The 19,935-nt window shown below is 48.9% G+C and overlaps 1 protein-coding gene across 1 annotated transcript in view; it reads right to left on the bottom strand.

The window, feature by feature from the left end:
• Positions 1-14,022, bottom strand: part of LOC311531889 (uncharacterized protein) — a gene marked incomplete at its 5' end in the record, with an annotated part of 258,086 nt that extends 244,064 nt beyond the window's left edge. The window contains one exon of the mRNA XM_084649723.1: positions 13,908-14,022. Within this exon, the coding sequence (XP_084505849.1) occupies positions 13,908-14,022 (115 nt within the window). The remainder of the gene's footprint in view (positions 1-13,907) is intronic.
• Between the last annotated feature and the right edge of the window lie 5,913 nt (positions 14,023-19,935).

Here is a 19,935-nt window from a genome sequence, read left to right as displayed (position 1 = left end):
TCCCCAGGGTTGCTTGTTAGATTTTGACTGCGGAGGATGCAGAGACAACAAGATTAGGGACTCTCCTCTGCTCTTGTGCTTTGCCTCCAGCCAGTGGACAAACCCTGCTTTGCTCCGGTCTTATGGGCAGTGACAGCAGGACTGCTGTACATTTCAACATCCTGCCCTGCTCCTAGGACAGCAGCAGGCAGGACAGATGTGACAGAGAATCGAGCTCTAATTATAGGCCTATCACGGTGCCAGCTTCCACAGCTGCTGTAGGTGCTGTTATTCCCACTGATGTTGCTGGAGAGGCAATTTGCCTCTACACATTTACTGTACAACACAAAGCAGGGCTGAAAGTGATGGAGTGGTGAGAATTAGTGCCTGCCACCCAGGGTTATTAAAAAGAGGCCTTGTAAACAGATGACTATTAGCCTCAGGTTGAACAGTCTTTATTAGAGGGGATGAAGTTTGCTTTCATATAATATTTCACTCTGCTTAGTTTACATTTGCTTTTCAACACAGGCCCCATGTTTCAGCTGCCTCGCCCCAAAACGATTCCTGAGTGCCAGAATTTCTCAGTGATGAAAAATCCAAATGCCAGGCTGTCCCTGCATACCCTGTAATTAATCAAACAAGATTTGACAAGGAAACCAATGCCTTGCACAGAGCTAGTCAAGGGGAATGGAAACAGACAGAGCTGAGGGTTATTTGACTCAAACCCATCTATAAGTGGGCTAGGTTTAAGAAAAACACATTGCCACCATCTGAAGGGTTTGACCCAAGGAGGTTTGGAATGACTCTTCATTCAGAGCCGCTAAGCACCTTCAGTGCTTACAGAAGCCAAACGAAATGGACGGTACTCAGCACTAGCAAACGGCGACATTTTTCATAGTAAACTTTTTTTTGGCTAACAATGGAGATTCAGCACCTAAATGTTTGGGGAATTCATGCCGGTTTCACCAAATTGTTTTGGTTGGGGAAAAAGAAAGAAAGAAAAAAAACCCTAAAAAATATCCCACTACAAATCTAAATGTTTCATTTCAACATTTTTAAAATGTTTTGATTTTTCAGTTTGAAATAAATGTTTCAAAATTGTTTTAGTTTATTAAAACCAATCAAATGTTTACAAATGGTCAAAATCTAACTGTTTCATTCACCTCAAAATGAATTTTTGTTCAACTTTTCCAACTCACTGAAAAGTTTGAAGAATTTTTTTCCACCCATAATGAATTTTTTCTTTCATTTTTCAAAATTGCCAGTGAACCAAAAATCATTATTCACCCGGCTCTGCTCAGCATTTGGCAAGATCAGGGCCTTAAAAAGAATGCATGAAAGTACAACTGTGCAGGTTATACCACATTCTTTATTACCTGGGAGTTATTTTTCAGCTCATGCTTTGAAACTTGTAATGTAACGGAATTAGGTAATGTCCCTTTAAATAGTTTGTGATTCCTTTATTGGTCCTTGATGTCTCCTATATTTCAGAAGCCACCATAGAATCATAGAATATCAGGGTTGGAAGGGACCTCAGGAGGTCATCTAGTCCAACCCCCTGCTCAAAGCAGGACCAATCCCCAGTTTTTGCCCCAGATCCCTAATGACCCCCTCAAGGACTCAACTCACAATCCTGTGTTTAGCAGGCCAATGCTCAAACCACTGAGCTATCCCTCCCCCCACAGCAACAGCGACAGCGTATATATGTAGCTAGGCCTTGCATGTTAAGTATTTACTAAACACGGTTATTTGAATCCCATAGTGCCCATGTGGTTACACACATTGTGTAAAGAGCACAAGACAGACCTAGCAGTTTCAAGAACAATTAGAATAAGGTTTCATAGAAGACAAAACAAGAGGAAGCCCTCCCGTCAATCTGAATATTTGATTCAAAGATCAACAGGCTACAACAAACCCAAGTAATTCAATGCCCGCTACATAACACTTTGTGCCAACTTTCAAAAGCAGCCTCTTTGCATGATCAAAACCATGCATCTAGATCTTGGCTGCAGACATTTGGTGGATGCATGGACAGATCACTAGAATAATTTCTAGGCCAAACTTTCCGAGATATCTGTCTGAAGCCCCTGAAGTGCATATTTAGGTAGATACATAAATGGACTGATTTTCAGAGGTGCTGAGCCATCTGTGAAACTGCATGTCCACAGCTTCTGGAGAACATCTGAAGAGTGGGCCATCCATTAAGGACCCAAATATGGATTTAGGCACCTAACTTTAGGTGACCAGGTTTGCAAATGTTTGCATTAGCTCTTGATAACTTTATTAGCGTCAACCGACCATGTCACTTCAGTGGTTAACACCACGCCTGCACTATACGACACCCACGAGCAAAAGGACAGCCTCTCTGACAATGGCCCAGGGTGTCTGGAAGAGGGAGTAAGGAAAGCTTATATCTAAAACTCGCCCCCTCCAAGAGTTTCATAATCATTTCTAATGCACTGTGTGTTTTGACCAGGAGCCCCAGACGCGATACAAACACATATCCTTGAAGTACCTGTACCATGAATCCAATTCCAACCACTCCTCATTTCATAGCCATGGGGAGCTGCAGCCCATTGTGACAGAAATCTCTTGCACGCATGTGTGAATGGGGTGGAGCATGAATGTACCAGGAAAACTGCAACAAGCTGTAGGTTTGTGGCCGGACCATGGCCATTGCAGGCAGCCATAATCCCGATAATCCCCCAAGCACAACACAGCCAGGATCAGGGGACTGAATTTGGTGTGAGATTATGGACTCTCCTCTGTATTTCTCTGCCTTGTGAAGCCAGCCTGGGGTTGGTACTGGCTGAATTCTAAATCCTTTCCTTAAGAAGTGGGCTTTACCTTTCCGCCTGCCCAGAAGTAACCCCACCAGATCCCCAGGAGCAAACCCTTTGTGTTTTACAGGGAATGGTTTATTGGAGGCTAGTTTATGATCACATTTTTCCTTTCCCCTGCCCTTGGCTCCACGTCCGGATAGAAAGCAGGGGCTGAGCTCACCACCCTGGCTCCACCATGGGTAGGGGGAGTGGGTAGGCAGCGTTCCAGCAGAGGCCAGCACCCACCCTGCCCTCTCCACTACCCAGCTTGCACCCTCTGCTCTTCCCCATGCAGACCCAGCCATGGAAGTCCCAGGAGCGTCCCAGTCTGGCCTCGGCTCACTCCCCATCCACAGATGGGCAGTCAGCAAGAGGGGCTGTAAAGCCTGTTGTTTATTTCCCCCCTTGGATAGGTTTGTGGTAAAGAGTCTCTCCAGGAGGCTGGCAGAAGAGAATGGTGAAGGGGGAGCAGGGAGCAGGTGTCTTATCACAGCAGTACACAGCTGGGAGGGGAGGAGAGGAAAGAGGGAAAGGGTCATTTTGGGGGGAGTGGTAATACAAGGAAATAGGCCAGTTAACAGAAATCTGACAGGCAAAAATAAAACCATCAATATGAAGATAAACAATAAGTGGGCAAAGTGTTAGAGAAGAGGTATGTAAAACAACCCCCTCCCTTGCAGTGATTAAGTATAATCAGAATGCAATGATTGATTGTGGAGACAATCACATACCTACTACCATTACCCACATTTCTCACCCCCACCATGCTCTTATTGTTATTTCTGTTCCCCTTGCCTCCTTGACCACCCACCCACCCCCCACACACACACACTAATGCTGGACTTTTTGAGTCTTGGCTTAAATTGGATCATAAGCTCTTCAGTGCAGGGACTGTACCTTCTGGGCTGTATGTACAGCACCATGCACAAAGGGGCCCCAATCCTGACTGGGACCTCTGGGCATTACAAATAATGATGAGTGGGTTTCCTTTGCCTCCCATCCCTCTGCTCTACAAAGACGGTTTTGTGCTTTCCTTTCCTGAGCTTGGCTTAAATCAAACCAAGTCTGCAATGAAACGAACAACCCCATATGGAGCAGATGGCATAGTAGGGCTGGGCAGAGGGGGAGGTTTTAACCACCTGTCACTGCCAATACTGAAATTAAAACCAGCATCTCTCACACATGCCAAAAGACCACGTGCGTTAGGAGTGACATAACAGCCCTGCTATGAATACAAGGCTTGTAAAAGGGGGACTTTTTTTTTTTTTTTTTAAAACAGTACCCGGTGAATATCTGTAAAAAGAAACCAGCTCCACCTGTTTTGGTTTGAGACGGAACAACATTACCTCACCTGGTCCATCTCCTTAGCACCATGGCTGTGTCACATTAGACATGTGTGCACCTAAAATCTGCCACTGGCTTCCCAGAGTATCAATTATGAGATCTGATCATTTCAGAGCTTGCCCACAGGGGACATGGCATGGAGGAGAACATCAGACCCACATCACTTGACATCCCAGCAAACACCTCTTTATCACACTAACGTCCCGGGCCGCCAAGGACCCGGCCAACTCATTGGCTCAGTCAGCCTGTTATTTTTGGCCACAGCTAGGTCTGCATCACATAAAAATAGCTGGTGTTTTAGTTTGGGCCCATTAGTGATGGGAGTTCAGGTTTATTGCTGCCAAAATGCATGGCCTTGAGACCACGGGAGAGCTTCTGTAAATATTTCTAGAACTAAAGAGAACAGGTTTCTGCATGGTAGCACGCAGGCCTTGCCAGACTAATTCAAACTGCTTATTTTTCCATGGGAGTATTGCATGGATCACCCATCTGCATTAAAAATATGTATTTATATCATCATAAACACACATGGTATTCTGATTATATCTTACACCTTCTTGTCTAGAAACCCCTCTTCCAATTATTTCCAAGGAAAGGCACTCATTTATCCTTGAAATCTTTTCATAGATCAGTGGAATATTTAAAGATTTATATAAATGTTACCCCAAAAAACTACATTAAAAGAACATTAAGTTGCAAAATCAAGCACTAATTCTAGTATTTCCTAAATTTGACCATTGGAACCACTTACTAGGGATGTGGGGGATTCTTCATCACTTGAAGTCTAAACTAAGATTGGGCGTCTGTCTAAAATAAATATATATAATCTAGCTCAGCCACAAGCTATGGGCTTGATGCAGGAGCCAATGGGTTACATCTTCTGGCCTGTATAATGCCAGAGGTCAGACTAGATCATCATAATGGTCCCTTCTGGCTGGAGAACCCTATGAATGTTCCCCATTGACCCATGTCATCAGCTAGGGCCCAGGTAATGGGTTACTCTGACTCTGAGCAGAGGTCAACTACATTACCGACAATCTTGTGCATCAGCTACACACGCATATCAATCTCTCTCACTGACTCAGAGAGAGAGAGAGAGAGAGAGAGAGAGAGAGACTGATGCCCATGTGTGGCTGATACATAAGATTCTAGCTAATGTAGCTGTAGGAGATCACATTATTAAATCAGGAGTTTTTTGTTTGAAACGGGAGCCTCCCTGACATACCAGGATGGTTAGTATGGTGCGGGAATGAAAACTGGACAGAATCACAGAGAAATCCCATGTGAATTCTTAAAGCATATTCTGAGTTAATCCAGAATGAGGGAGTCACCGTTCTTCACTTGGATTCATGGTCTCCCTCCACTGCCACACAGCGAGTGCTGCATCAAAGTATAGTCAAGGGGAACAAACAAAATAGACACTCTACCCCAGGGCCATGACTGGACATGGCTCCAGCTTCAGATCTGGATCAAGCCTGCCCCCAGCGTTCAAGGGTGCTGCACAAGTGACATGCTTGTGTGCCCCCTTTACACTCAGTACGTGCACTCCCTACTTGTGCATTAGTAACCCACTGGCAAGTGTATGTCATTCACCCCTCTCTGTGCCCATTTCACCAAAGTATGGGAGTCTTTTACTGCCCCCAACCTGACTATTCAGCACAAGCTGTAGAAACACTCTTGCTTTTAGTTCCAGAGGTCACCAGATCAACGCCCAATGCGTGAGAGATGACTACCATCTTGACCAACATTTATATTATGTTCATTCCATACATACAGAGAAATTAAAGTATTTTACGTTTTTATCTTTCGGGATGGTTGCAACAGAACACTACTTTATTTCTTAGAATCCAGAACCCTAACACACCAGAATCAAAACCAGAGAGAGACAAAGCAGGCTGATCCTTAAGGCAGCAAGGCACAACTCACCCCACCTTGCTCTAGGCTGGCTCTTTGCAGACTGACTCAGATCGCACACTTCCCTACAGTGCCCCCTAGCCTCCAAGCAGGACCAGGAATCCCCTTAAAAAGGAAAGCAGAGCAGGAAAAAACACACACAGGAAAGTTTCACAGACATTCAGCTTGGCTGCCATGGCATTAAGATATTGGAAGGTAGTTAATGAAACCAAGCTCAGAGCATGGCATTCCCATAGCAGGGCTGCTTGCCAGAGGAAAGTTGGGGTTCAGACTCATGCTGATCTCAGAGGTGATCTTGAAGCAAGTGCCTGAGGAGCGAGCAGAGTGAAGCGAGAAAGATCACATGTAACCAAGGGGTATCTGCTGATGACACTTCACTGTCAACGCTGAGAGCTGGGCAGGAAAGGAAGTTCCGTATAAGAACCAGGAGAGAGTTTTTACTGCATCAACAGTGCTGCAACTCTGGAAAGAGGATGGCTATGGCCTCTGGTGGGAATTAAGCTCCTCGGTATTCCACCTGCCGCAACACGGTAAGATTTGTAGCCAGGACCCCTGTGTCTGAATGCCACCTGCCCCCGAAACAGAGCAGCTTGCAAGCTCTTCAGATGGGATGTAACGTAGGGCAGGTGCTATTCAAAGCTTCCCTACACACAGACTGGTCGTGTTACCTCCATTCTGGCCTACAAGTGGTGCAGTTATTCCAGTCCGATGCAATGCTGCCCACACAATACAGGTCTGACCTGCAACATGCCATGCTTTGCTATTGCAGCAGAGGGCCCCTCTTAGGATTGCCAGGTGTCTGGTTTTCAACCGGAATGCCCGATCAAAAAGGGACCCTGGCAGCCCCGGTCAGCACCACTGTGGGCCTATCGACATCGATGGTGCTTTGAAGCCCAAGTCATCGCAGACCTGAGTTCTAGTGGTGGAGGGGTCAGCTCCCATCGACTCCGGCGACAGAAGTGCAGCACCTCGGTGTATAATTAAGGAGTATCCTCCTTACACCCCACAGCAAGGACAAACAGCCGCAGGAGAGAGAGACCTGATGCTACGTCCACCCCCAGCTCCCACTGCCAGTTTTGCTGTTGCCCTGCCCAGGTACCTCCAAGGGAGGAGGAATGGGGAAGGGTAGTTATCTTGCTGCCTGATTGCCCCAGTGTAACCCAGTGTTTCACAGAACAACCAGGCTCCGAACCTCTCAAGGACAGCCACTTTCCCCTTCAAAGAATATTTCATTCAGCAGGGGCTACATTAGGAGGAAGCCACATTGAATTAAACAAGGCATTGTCTCTTCAGCAACTGCATCATTTCACAAGAGGATGCTATGGGGATAGTATGGGAGCCTGGTTTGGGAAACCTCCGAGCATGACCAGAATCAGCAACTCCTCTTGCATGGCAGAAACTGGGGAGGGAAGTGCAAAGGGGCGTCACAGAGTAACAGCTCCCATCTCCTCCAGGCTGCATTCTGCCCTCTTACTTCTCTCATGGTGAGTAAAGAACAGACCACCCAGTATCTTTTCCCTATCACCTACAGAGGTCATGAGACCCAGGGCTGAAAGCTACTATTGAAATGCAAAGAATTAGACAGGAACCAAGAAGATGATAAATAAGCACCATCAAGCTGCTAAAGTTAACTTCAAATGACCTTGAGTGAACATGGTCTTCTGACCTAAGAAGCTGCCTCCAATGTCATCTCTTCCCACATGCCAAGAACAATGTAGCCTTTGCATAAAGTAGAAGAAACAGCCAACCCAGAAGGCCCCGTGGACTTTAAACAAAAAACTGTCCAACTTGAGTCTTCAGCTGCACTCATCACTTTTGTTTGGAAGTGGTGCTGCTTCAGTGAGACTGCATCTCAGCGCGCAAAGCCCCCTGGCTGGATACGTGAACGCCATGGGTCACTGTACCACACCAGTGTACAAAGCTGCATGCAGTGCCAAGCTCAGGGAGGGCAGCCAGGAAGAGCCTTCTGTTCGGCTGGGTTTCACCCACCCCCTTAGAAAATGAGCCTCTCACAAAATAAACCCACTGCAACCTTGGCAACCAATTCCACACTGGGAAGTGAGAGATAGGAAGCGTGGATTGAAGCGGGAAGACCCCCATGGGGAGCAGAATTCAAAGGAGGGAAGCCAGGCTACTGCTGGGGGAAAGCCATTCAACGTGTTTAGATGGTGTGATGATTCGAAAAATCAGGTTTAATCAGCATCAGAGAGGAAAAGTCAAGGCAGAAGCAAGAGAATAACAACAGTCCATTACCAATACAGATATGCACCTGTTGAAGAAATGCGAGCCAGGCCTGCAAGACAAAGCCAGGAAGAAGAGCTCACCAAAGCACCTGGCTCTGAGCAGCTCTTCACAAGCCATCGCATGTCCACCCAAGTAGAGATTTATTAGTTATTTGTATGACTGTAGTGTGTGGAGGCTCCAAGAAGGGCTGAGAATCCATTGGGTAGATGCTGTGCAGAGTACAAAAGGGCCCGTGCCCTGAAGAATTTACTCCCTCTTAGGATGTACAAACCCTGGCTATTTCAAAGGGCGTGGCTTAGTTTGCTCTCAGTTTTTGGAGGAGCAGCTGTGTGGAAGGTTCCTAGGCAGGCTGTGTAAGCCAGACAGAACCCAGCACCTCTACCAGCATGTATGCCAGCGAGCAAGAAGGTAGAATGAAGCACCGAACTATAACAATTCAAGTCCATTTCCTCAGGGGCTGGCTGTATTAACACAAAGAATATCCAAAACACAAGAGCAGAGCAGCTTCTAACACTTGGTGACAGCCACCAGTTGGGAGCTTCCAATTAACGAATTAATCCGTTCCTCATTTCTAGGTACTATGTGCTGAGAAACAGCCTCTCTCTTTCACTGAAACATCTTCTCTTCTGCTTCCCCTCCAAACACCCAGCTTCGATCCATGGCCCTGGAGTTCTGAGACCACAAATAGCTCTCAAGTTTCTGATCTGTGCTTCAATCCAAGGAGCTTCCCGTAGGCTGTGTCTACATTTAGGGCTGGTCCACATGAGAAAGTTAGGTCGACTTAGCTGTGTCGCTCCGGGGTGTGAAAAATCTCAGATCCCTGAGAGACCTAGGGCAGGTCTACACTTAAAACGCTGCATTGGCCCAGCTACACTGACGCGCTTTAATAAAGATGCTCTGAGCTGAAGGGAGAGAGCTCTCCCGTCAGCTCAGCCAATCCACCTCCAGGAGAGGCAGGCGGTAGCTATGTCGGCGGGAGAAGCTGTCCCACCAACACAGTGCTGTCTCCACCGACGCTCAGGTGGGTAAAACTATATAGCTCAGGGGGGTGGATTATTCACATCCCTGAGCCACATAGTTACACAGAAGTAATTCTGTAGCGTAGACCAGGGCTTAGTTAAGCTGACCTAAGCCTCACTGTAGACAGTGCTAGGCTGACACAAACTGTAGCTCACGAAAGCTTATGCTCAAATAAATTTGTTAGTCTCTAAGGTGCCACAAGTCCTCCTTTTCTTTTTAAGAATTCTTCTGTCATCCTCGTGACTGCCTCTCAGAGAGGTGGATTTACCACAGCGATGGAAAAACCCCTTCCATTGCCATAATAATTCTCTGCGCCAAAGCTGTGCAGCTGCAATGTTTCTAGCACAGACGTAGCCTTTGATTTAGCCCTAATTCCAGCCACCCAAATAACAGCAGGAGTGCCGTCATCTGCATCGCTGCAACCTCATTTCAGTGCCAAGTGTCAAGTCGAGGTAAGTCCACATCTCCCTTGTCTGCCCTACGGGCTCACACCAGTGAGATTCCACGAGGGTGACCAGCCAGCAAATGTGAAAAACTGGGACGGGGGCAGGGGGTAATATATAAGAAAAAAAACCAAAAATCAGGACTGTCCTTATAAAATCGGGACATCTGGTCACCCTAGGCTACGCTCAAGGCTGAAACCTAACGGATTCCAAGCGCACGCTCCCTAGGGCAGGGACAGTCTCTCTGTTCAGTGTTTGTGCAGCGCCTACCACTCTGGGATTCGGCTCCATGGCTAGGAGTACGTGTACATTTGAGGTAGGAGGTGTGATTCCCAGCTTGTGCATATGTACCCACACTAGTTCTGCTCCAGCGAGCGCCTAAAAACATCCGTGTGCCCACAGCAATGGCTCGGGCTAGCTGTCTGCATGCATACCCATGAGGTCAGGCAGGGCTGTCCTTGGTCCGCTAACCCAAGCTGCTGCCACAGACACCCTGCTATGGTTGTGCTCTAGATCAGGGATACTCAGACTGCAGCTTGCGAGCCACAAGTGGCTCTTTCATGCGGCTCTTTGCAGCACATGATATTAAACCACTGGGTGATTATTAATCAGTCAGGATGCCTTTACTATGTAATAAACCAATTAAATGAGCAACTTGCACAAAGTTATTAACTTATTTGCTGTGAGAATAACTAAATAGTTCCCAATTATACTGTTTAAATATGAATAGTACTACGGTAAATGAAACCATGAATTCACACGACTGTGGCTCTTTTGGGTAACGCTAATTGCTTATGTTGCTCCTGAACCACTGAGGTCTGAGTATCGCTGCTCTAGCTTGAGCAGCACTACTGCCGGTATGACTCGCACCTCCCAGCTCAGATGGAAACAGACCCCTGGGGGCAGAGGCTCCCAGCTGCTGCCACAAGATGCAGAACAGACCACGCCTTAGCAACAAACAGAGCTTCATGTTAAAATAAAAAAGATTTCCCCTTTGCATCTTAAACGCACCCAGTTGTCTGCCACCACACGGAGCTTATCGACTTCAAACCGGAGCAAGGTCCGAGTCCCCTGCTCTACCCACTAGACACACTGCTTATTTAAGACTTTCAGTCCATCCTTCCGTCCACCATAACCACAGCTCTCACTGCCTCCTCTGCACCCTGAGAAAACTAACACTGGCTATTTCATGATACTGCATCCCTTTGGGAATATTTGCACCCTTTGGATTGTATTTCCCCTTCAAAGTCAGCTCGCTGTGAACTCCCTCAGCCACAGGTAACCGCCCCAGGCACCCTTGAGTTTAGCGGCAGGGTTGGAAGAAGAGCTAAACTCTAGCGAAACAAAGCATTGGGCACCGTTATGTGAGAGGCTTCCCTACTCTCAGCAAGCTGGCATGGGGGCTAGATTAAACCAATGGACTAGAATCCCTGGTGAATGGACAAAAAGCATGTAAGGACTGGATTGTACCAACCTGTAACAGACTTGAGCATTCAGCCTTTGTGTTACACTTCGGCAGTGCTTGTGTAGCTTCTCATGCCAACACAAGCTCATTGAATCGAACAGAGACCACCACGTTCATTCCACCTGTGACTAATTTTTGAAGCCACACCTGTGGAATGCTAGTCACTGCCCCAGATCACCAAGCCCCCTATCCACCCCCAGCCTCGCAGCTCTGAAAAAGGAATAAAAGAGCAGTCATGTAGCAGGACCCTGCCCATGATGTTTGGCTCTACGTTGACCAGTTATGATTGATGTTGTTTGCAGCTAGAGATGATTTCCAAATATTCTCCTTCAGAGAAAGCTGTATGAGTTTCTTTGGTTGGATGGATAGGTTTGGGGGCAAGGGGGGGTGTGTGCACCAATTCCCAGGTGTGTGATTACAGAATCACCCTAGCCATACACAGCACCTGCACATCATTTTGCATCATTGCATCACTCTGCAGTTTATACAGGTGTGTTGCATTATGATTCTAAAACAGAGTCAGCCCAAAAGGGAAGGGTACGCAACACATCAGCAACTAGACAGAACAGGCCAGTTATCAGGAAAAGCTTTAAGACCAAGTACTGTTGTCAGTTACTACATCACCTCCTACCTTGGTTTCCCAAGGAGTGTAAATCTTGGTTTACAGTGCATCCTAGTGGAGATCACTTATCAGTGGCTCCATCCCAGGGAGCACCTGACCTGTGGCCAGACCCCAGCCACACAGAGGAATCAGGGACTTTAAATGTTCATTGTGCTTTAAACGGGAAAAGCCCCAGCCCGTTTGGAAGGTGGGAATGGCTATCCCAAAGGACATGGACAGAAAGTGACACCTCCCACACATCTTGCTCTGTCTCCAAAGTAACTGGCTCCTTAACAGAGTGGTACAGAAGTATAGACTGCCTAAGCTCCTCACGTGGTTAGACTGTACAGCGAGTAACCAGTGCACCAGGGCAAAGCTCCCTCCCCAGAACACAGGCAACTTGTCCATACACATAAGGAAAGGGTCTGATGCAATTAGCTGGGTGCAGCTATGGTGAAAATCCCTGCAGCGATTTCAACAGATATACACCAGACTTGAAGGAGGTTTGCTCCAGTTAAACTAGGTCAGTTTTTAAAACCTCATTAATTATCTTGCGACTTTGAGTAGACAAAACCTGAGCGTATTTGTACACTACACTGTAAACCTGGGTCACTGGCTTGCCCGCTGGCAGACTCAGCGTTTCCAAGTCCACAATGCCCACTGCATTGTAAACTGGGCTTACAAATAGCTGGACAAGGGTACCCCAGCCGTGCTAACCCGCCCTCACTGCGCTACCCAGACCTGACTTGGGTCTGCAGCTTGACCCGCATCCACACTCAAAATGACAAGGCTTGAATGTGAGACTCGGGCTTTGACCCACGGCCCTAGCAGGGCCCTGAAACCCAGGTCTGGAGTCAGACTAGTTTGTGTGTGGACAGAAGGGGGGCTTGGCCTCAAATCTGAGTCAGAGCCTGAGGTTAGTTTGCAGCCACATTGTCCAGGAAGGCCAGTAACCAGCCAGAGCACAGCAGGATAGGGGGCACAGAGCTGAAGGGGTCTCTGGATGAGAGAGTATTGTCCCCCAGGCCCCCCAGCAGAGCCTGGTCAGGCTCCATCACTGCAAGGCAGGTCTCAAAGGCTCCCTCCCACCCCCTGCTGGGCTGTTTCCTAAGCCTGCCCCAGCAACTCCCAGCCCGAAACACCCGAGCACCTTTGTGCCAAGAAAGCTAAAGTGCCAGCCGGGCACAAGCAGGGTCCCCCCCCAGCAGAGAAGCATCTTGCTGCTGGAGGGGTGCAAGGGGGAAACGCCCCCAGGCTGGGGTAGTTTGTTTGCAGACCCAGGATGGAAGTGCTCTCTAGCCAGGGAGGGTCCTGGGGATACTTCAGCAAGCAGGAGACTCCCCCACCCCTCCCACGGAGCGGGCGGAGAGCGGAAAGGGATGGGCTCCCCCAAGCAACAGCATCCCGGGCTAGAGACCTCCCTGCAGCCAGGAGCCCAGCAAGGGACCTCAGGCGCACCCCCGGACAGCCCCCTCCTGCTCCCCCTCGCCCGTTCACCCCCTCCCCGCTCCTCCTCACTCCCTCCCGGCCCCCCATCTCCCCCTTCACTCATCCCTGGCCCCCTGGCCCCCCTGCTCCTCCTCACTCCCCCCTGGCCCCCCATCTCCCCCCTCATACATCCTCACCCCTTCACCACCCCCGCTCCCCCTTCACACATCCCCAGACCCCTCGCCCCCCTACTCCTCCTCACTCCCCCATCTCCCCTTCATTCCCCCGCTCCTCCTCACTCGCCCCCAGCCCCCCCACCCCTTCACCTCTCATCTGCCCCCCAACCCCCCTTTCACACATCCCCGGCCCCCTATCTCCCCCCTCGGCCCCCTCGCCCCTTCACCCCCCTCACACATCCCCGACCCCCTCGCCCCTTCTCCCCCCCGGCCCCTTCACCCCCCCCATCTCCCCTTCACACATCCCCGGCCCCCTCGCCCCCCACCCCCCTCACACATCCCCGGCCCCCTCGCCCCTTCACCCCCTCTCTCCCCCGCGGTCCCTTCACCCCCCCCACCCCCGGCCCACTCGCCCCCCATCTCCCTTTTCACACCTCCCCGGCCCCCCCTTCACCCCCAGGCGCCCCCTACCTGGCCGCAGTCCGGAGCCCGGCTCGGAGGGCTCCTGCTCCAGCCCGGCGCCCGGCGCCAGGTAGCGCAGCGCCAGCAGCGGCAGCAGCCGCCGCCAGAGCCCCCCGCAGCCCATGCTGCCTGCCCGGAGCCCGCAGCGCCCGGCCGAGCGGCGCCACCCCGCAGCCGGCTCCCCCGCGCCGGGGGGTGGGGGTGGGTCTCGGCCGCGCCGCGCCAGGCTCCCCCCCCTCGCCGGCCAGCGGGACAGGCACAGCCCCCGGCCCCGCCCCCGGCCGCCCCGCGGGACCCCGGCCCGGGGAACTGCCCCCCGCCCCGGCCCCGGCTCACAGCAGGGTGAGGGGGACCCCCTTTGCGGCTTGGCACGGCCCAGGTTAGCGGGAGCCCCTCCCGGCCTGGCACTGCATGAGCTAATGCCCCCCCTCCCCGCCCTCTTTCTGGGGCTGCACGGGTTAATGGGGATCCCAGCCACCGCCTGCTTGGCTCCACACAGGTTAATGGGGATCCCCCCCCCCTCCCGGCTTGGCACCACACAGGTTAATGGGGACTCCCCTCTCACCTGGCACTGCACAGGTGAATGGGGACTCCTTCTCCCTTTCTGGCACTGCATGGGTTAGTTCTCTCCCCTCCCCGCAGCGCAGCCCTAATCTCTCCTGCTGTCATGGTCTTTCACATGTTAAAAGACCAGAGGAAAAGAGTATGAAGCTCAAAGCTTGTCCCTTCCACCAGCAGAAGCTGGCCCACTCCAAGTGATTACCTCACCCACCCCCTTGTCTCTGGGGAGCTAAAAGGACAGACACGGACAGGGCCAGAACAGGTTAATGGGACACAAGCTCCCTTTCCCCCAGCCTAGGGCTTCATGAGTGAATGGAACACCCAACCCCACTCCCCTTGCATTTGCTGCTGGTGAGAGGAGAATAGCTTAGCCACCTATTACCGTTTATCCAGCTCTCTGAGATGCAGAGTCCCCACAGGCTCCTGGCTCTAGCCACCTGTGGGATTCTAGCTCCCCTGGGGGACCTGTTTTGGAGTCCCCAGCTCGTGGATTCGGGTGCAGAATCCCTGGAAATGGTGCACTGGGGAGGGAGTCTGCTTCTCCACAAGGCAGTTCTTCATAGGGCCTCTGGGCTCTTGCCCCTTACTGCCATGCCCTTTACCCCCTGTCTCCACAAACCTAGCGTCAGTGAATATGGCACTGATTAGCAACCAAGCTTGTCTTGAACACCTGCCTTTGCCTGCTTACTTTCAGCTGTTCCAGGGCCACAACAGTTGCTCCATCTGAGCCAAGGGCTGCCAGTGAGGTGTGTGGTGACAGCTTCCTGGAGGCTTTTGCTGTCAAAGGCCACATCTACACTAGGAAAAGAGGTATGGTTTACCTGTTAATTAAAATGTGTTAAAATCCTAGTGTGAACAGAACAAGTTGTAGTTTTAATGTTCGTTTGTCGAGGTGAAGGCCATCTGTGATGACTAAACCCACCTTTTTCCTCATCTAAATGTGGCCAAAAAGCATTTAAGTAGTTTTCCTAAAGACAGAGGGGTTTACAGATTACACCTGCAAAGACAGGCCCTGTCTGGAGACAGCAGCCCTGCTTTGCAGGTCTATACACTGCTTCTCTTGGGCACTGTCTACACAAACTCTGCAACTGTTCAGTGACTACCAGCGCAAGCATAGACCGTATATGAGTGGTACTTTCAACCACCTTGATTTCCAGACCCGCTCTGTACAGGGTTAGATAACCTAGGGCCTGCTCCAAAGCCCCCTGAAGATAACAGAAAATGCCCGCTGACTGCAGTGGGCTTCCGGTGGTGGTAACATGTGTATCCCGTTGGGGCTAGCGTTCCCCCTCGCGAGCACCACAGGCTCTATCAGAGGAACAGAACGTGGGGAGATTGTAGAGGAAGAGGTTTGTACAGATAAGCAGCCAGATTCTCCACAGTCCAGCAGCATGATTGTTACTTACACCTGTGCAAAATGCTATCCAGGCAGAGTGATAGCACTGATGCTCACTTTGCTCAGGTGTATGCAATGACACGGCAATGGAGAATCAGACCTGAGCAGGTCTTGACTGAACCCTTGTTCAGGAACATTAAACCATTAACCCAACCCTCTCCACCTGTTTGTTACGGGGGCGGCAGGAGCAACTGTTGCTACTCGTTACAGTTAGGGGTTTCCTAATATCTCAAGATAGTTAAGCCGTAGAACAGGTGACCCAGGGTAGTTGTGAACTTGCGGTCATTGGAGGTTTTAAACAATAGGCTAGACAAACACCTGTCAGGACTGGCCTAGTTAGACTTATCCTGCCTGAGCCTGGGAGGATGGAGTAGATGAACTCTCAAGGTTGCATCTAGCCCTACATTTCTGTTATTTCTACTGATATTCATTCCCTGATTACCCCTTCTAAGGCAGTATCCTGCCATCATCTTACTCAGCTGACCAAGGAAATAAACTTCAAAGACACAAGAGGATCTGTTTGCTTTACAAAGTGTATACAATTTTATTTGTCAGGACATTTCCTTCCTTTGTCAGATGTTACTGAATCATATTGATTTTCAAGGCTGAAACCTTCTGTCCCAGCAGCCTATCTGGAAAGCTCCTGTAGCATTTCCCCTATGGGTCTCTTGTAGCAGGTTTCTGGTGTGAGACATCCATCCAGCCTTCAGGGTAACTAGCTGAAGGATGCAACCCTGCTGTTCACATGCAAATCTCCCATTGCCTATAGAGTGGGAGGCTTTGTGTGAGAATCAACTGCAGTCAGGCCTTTTACCTTCTCATTGTTGTACTAAGGAGGAAAAAAAGCCTTGTGAAATGAATGCATTTACCAGCAGGAGAATGGGGTGGGAGGAGGTATTTTTTCATGCTTTTTGTGTGTATATAATAAGATCTTCTACACTTTCCATAGTATGCATCCGATGAAGTGAGCTGTAGCTCACGAAAGCTTATGCTCAAATAAATTGGTTAGTCTCTAAGGTGCCACAAGTCCTCCTTTTCTTTTTGCATTTACTCTGCAACAGTCTTTTGAGCTCAGTTTAATGTTACCCTTTCAAACAAGCAATCATCTTAAATGGCAAATCCCATAGCCAAACACACCCACTCCCTCCCACCACATTAGATGAGAAACACAGATTTTATGCTCCCCATGGCTATTCCAGGGTCAGTTCAAGTCTCTGGCATTTGTGCACTTTGAGTAACTGCTCAGGGACCATGGCTATTTGGGCCATCCAGTACTGATAGCACAACGAGAAACTAATGACTAATAATAAACAGATGCGCACAAAAGAATTGGTGGAAGAACATTTTCTGGCTCAAGATAATCACAGAAATATCAGATGGGGTAGGGGCAGAAATGATTACGTGCTAGAGACCACCCCATTTGCATCAACACAGGTTTGCTCCCAACATCTCAATCATCATTTCCCCCAAGCTACTTAAAGCTTGCCTCCTAAATCAATCCCTCTAGTCCTTTCATCATTTTTTTTTTATTCCTCCTGTCTGGATTTCCTCCAATTAATTAACACATTTCCTGCAATCTGAGGTGCCAGGTACTGCATGCAGATTTCTAGGCACAGACTCACCAATGACCTAGGCAAACCGTTCAAATGAGCCTTAGAGATTTAAGATCCAGGATTTAGGGAGGCAGTGTGGCCTAGTGGACCTCAAAGACCTGGGTTCTAGTCCTGGCTCTGCCACTGGCCAGCTGGGGGACCTTGTGTAAGTCAAGTCATTTCTCTGTGCCTCAGTTTCCCCATCTGTAAAATGAGGAGAGGGATCCTCCTGTCCTTTGTAAAGCATTTTGAGATGTACCAATGACAAGTGCTATATAAGAGGTAGGTATTATTACTTAGGCCCATTTGAAAACGTTACCCTCTCACTGTATTCTGTGGCAGTGGATCAAAGATAACGTATCATCAATTTTGCAATGATCAACAGGAATGAATTCCAGCAGGTCACTGGAATGAGTAAGTCATAGTGGAGACTCAGATGTCTATAGAACCCTATGGACTTCTTATGCAAGTGGACATAGAGGGTTACAATACAACCCATGTTATGAATTCATCGAGGGTCATAATCCAGCATTTCCCTGTACTATATATACATGAATTACCTGCAAAGGGAAAAAAAGTGGATTATACTCTCCACCCTCACCACCTTTGTTTCCTCATGATGTAAGAAGGCCTGCAAGGATTGTTTTTAAACAATAGGAGGTGGGGGAGGTTGCTCTTTTATCTTAGAAATATTAAGAATGTCAAGTTCAATCCCTGCCGATGACTTGTGAAGCGGCGTGGTTAAAAATGGTGGTCAGTACACGGATCTGAACTACTGTGGACCTCTGGTACTCGGGAGGACCTCCCCGTGGCCGGAGGGATAGGTAACCCACACTAACCCTGGGGAGGGCCATGTCTCCATCTAGTGGCCAGACTGTGTAAGAGGTTTAATGTGTCTGCTACAGCTTCTGACCCCTAGACCTTGCCCTTTAGCTCAGGCAGCAGAGGTGTGTGCTTTTAGATTCAGAGAGATGTGGCTCAGTCCCAGCAGCCAGCCCATCCAGGAGCCATCACTACACATGGAAAGATGCTCAGCCAGTTGTACATGCTCTTATCCCCTGGAAGAACATACCAGGGATGAGGTCAATACTGTTCTGTAGAAATTCCTCTTAAACCATAGGACATACAGATTTCTAGAGTAGGGATCTGATTTATGCAATCAGTTCTGTAGGATGAGTCAAAGCCTGCAGAAAAGTTCTTTGTGTCTGAAATTCTACAGAACTTTTCCTTAAAGGTAGGAAGAGCAGTGAGCACAGATTGACTCCCCACTGTTGGAATGGGCCAGTGGGTAAATCTTCCCCTTCTTCATGGTCAGACACATTGATCAGAGGGAAGCCCTCCCTTCTGACCATGTCTGGAAGAACAGAGCTCTCCTTGTCCCCAAAGCCTGTACGTTTGGGACTGCTAAGGAGAGGCCAAGTGGTTCAGGCCAGCAGTCAAGAGAGGTGGTTCTGTTCCTCCCATTGACTTGCGCTAGGACCCTAACCAAATAATTTCCCACTTCCACTCCACTGTCAGTCTTATCAATGGAGATCATAAGATTTTGGGAGCAGGGACTATTTATTACTATATATGTACAGCATCTAGCACTAAGTGCTGGTCTCATTTGGGGGCTCAAGGTGCTACCAGTACCCATAATAAATAACAATAGGTGGGCAGTGTGGGAGGAGAGATGGAGTGAATCCTAAAAAGCCCACATCTGGATCTCCAAAGAATACTGACAAATGCAAGCGATTCTCCTTTCTGCATTTCTTTTCAGGTGTAATGTTTTTGCAATGCTGGGAATAAGATCAGGTGACTTACTGCTTTTTGACTTGTCAGAAAGAGCACAATGTCTGATCCTAATCCGAGAGCTTTAAACATTTCATCAATTTCTCTGGTGGTGAGGGAGGAAGTTTGTCCTGTGGCCAAAAGAAGCGAGTTGCGGATGTTCATTTATATTTACAAACATTCCTTGGATTTTTCTTCAGCTTAAATATGAGCTCCGAGCTCCAGGGAAATGCAAGCTGCTCTCATTAACTGTTTTACAAGTGCGACATGTTACCTCTGTATATTAGGCAGGTGACGTAAACCTCTTACACTGCCAAACAGACCTCCTGTGTCTTGATGCTCTGTTTGATTTCAGTGGGACTGTACATTTGAAATAGTATCACCAGAGATTGTTGCTGGCTGTGGGAAGCAGAGGATTCAGCACGGCAGTTAAGGGGTTAATGCAGAACACTGCTCCACCTCCATGACAGTAACATGCATGTGTAAAAATGTGCATCTGTCAATCTGTGGGGAACAACTAAAGATAAGATCAATTTCTTACAGCATTCAATCTGACTAATGCAATTTTGCTGCACATTGGACTCCAAGAATTGTAACCTTAGTTCAGTTAGGCGAATTCACAAACAGATCCTTTAAAAAATGAGCGTCTGCAGGGGGACGCAATCAAAGAGAGGGTCCATGACTCACGGCATTCAGTCCAGGCAATGCACAGATTCCA

Source organism: Lepidochelys olivacea (genome assembly GCF_965140295.1).
Source record: "Lepidochelys olivacea isolate rLepOli2 genome assembly, chromosome: 16".
NCBI lineage: Eukaryota > Metazoa > Chordata > Testudines > Cheloniidae > Lepidochelys > Lepidochelys olivacea.
Note: the sequence above shows the minus strand (reverse complement) of the source record. Positions and strands in the feature narration are given on the sequence as shown.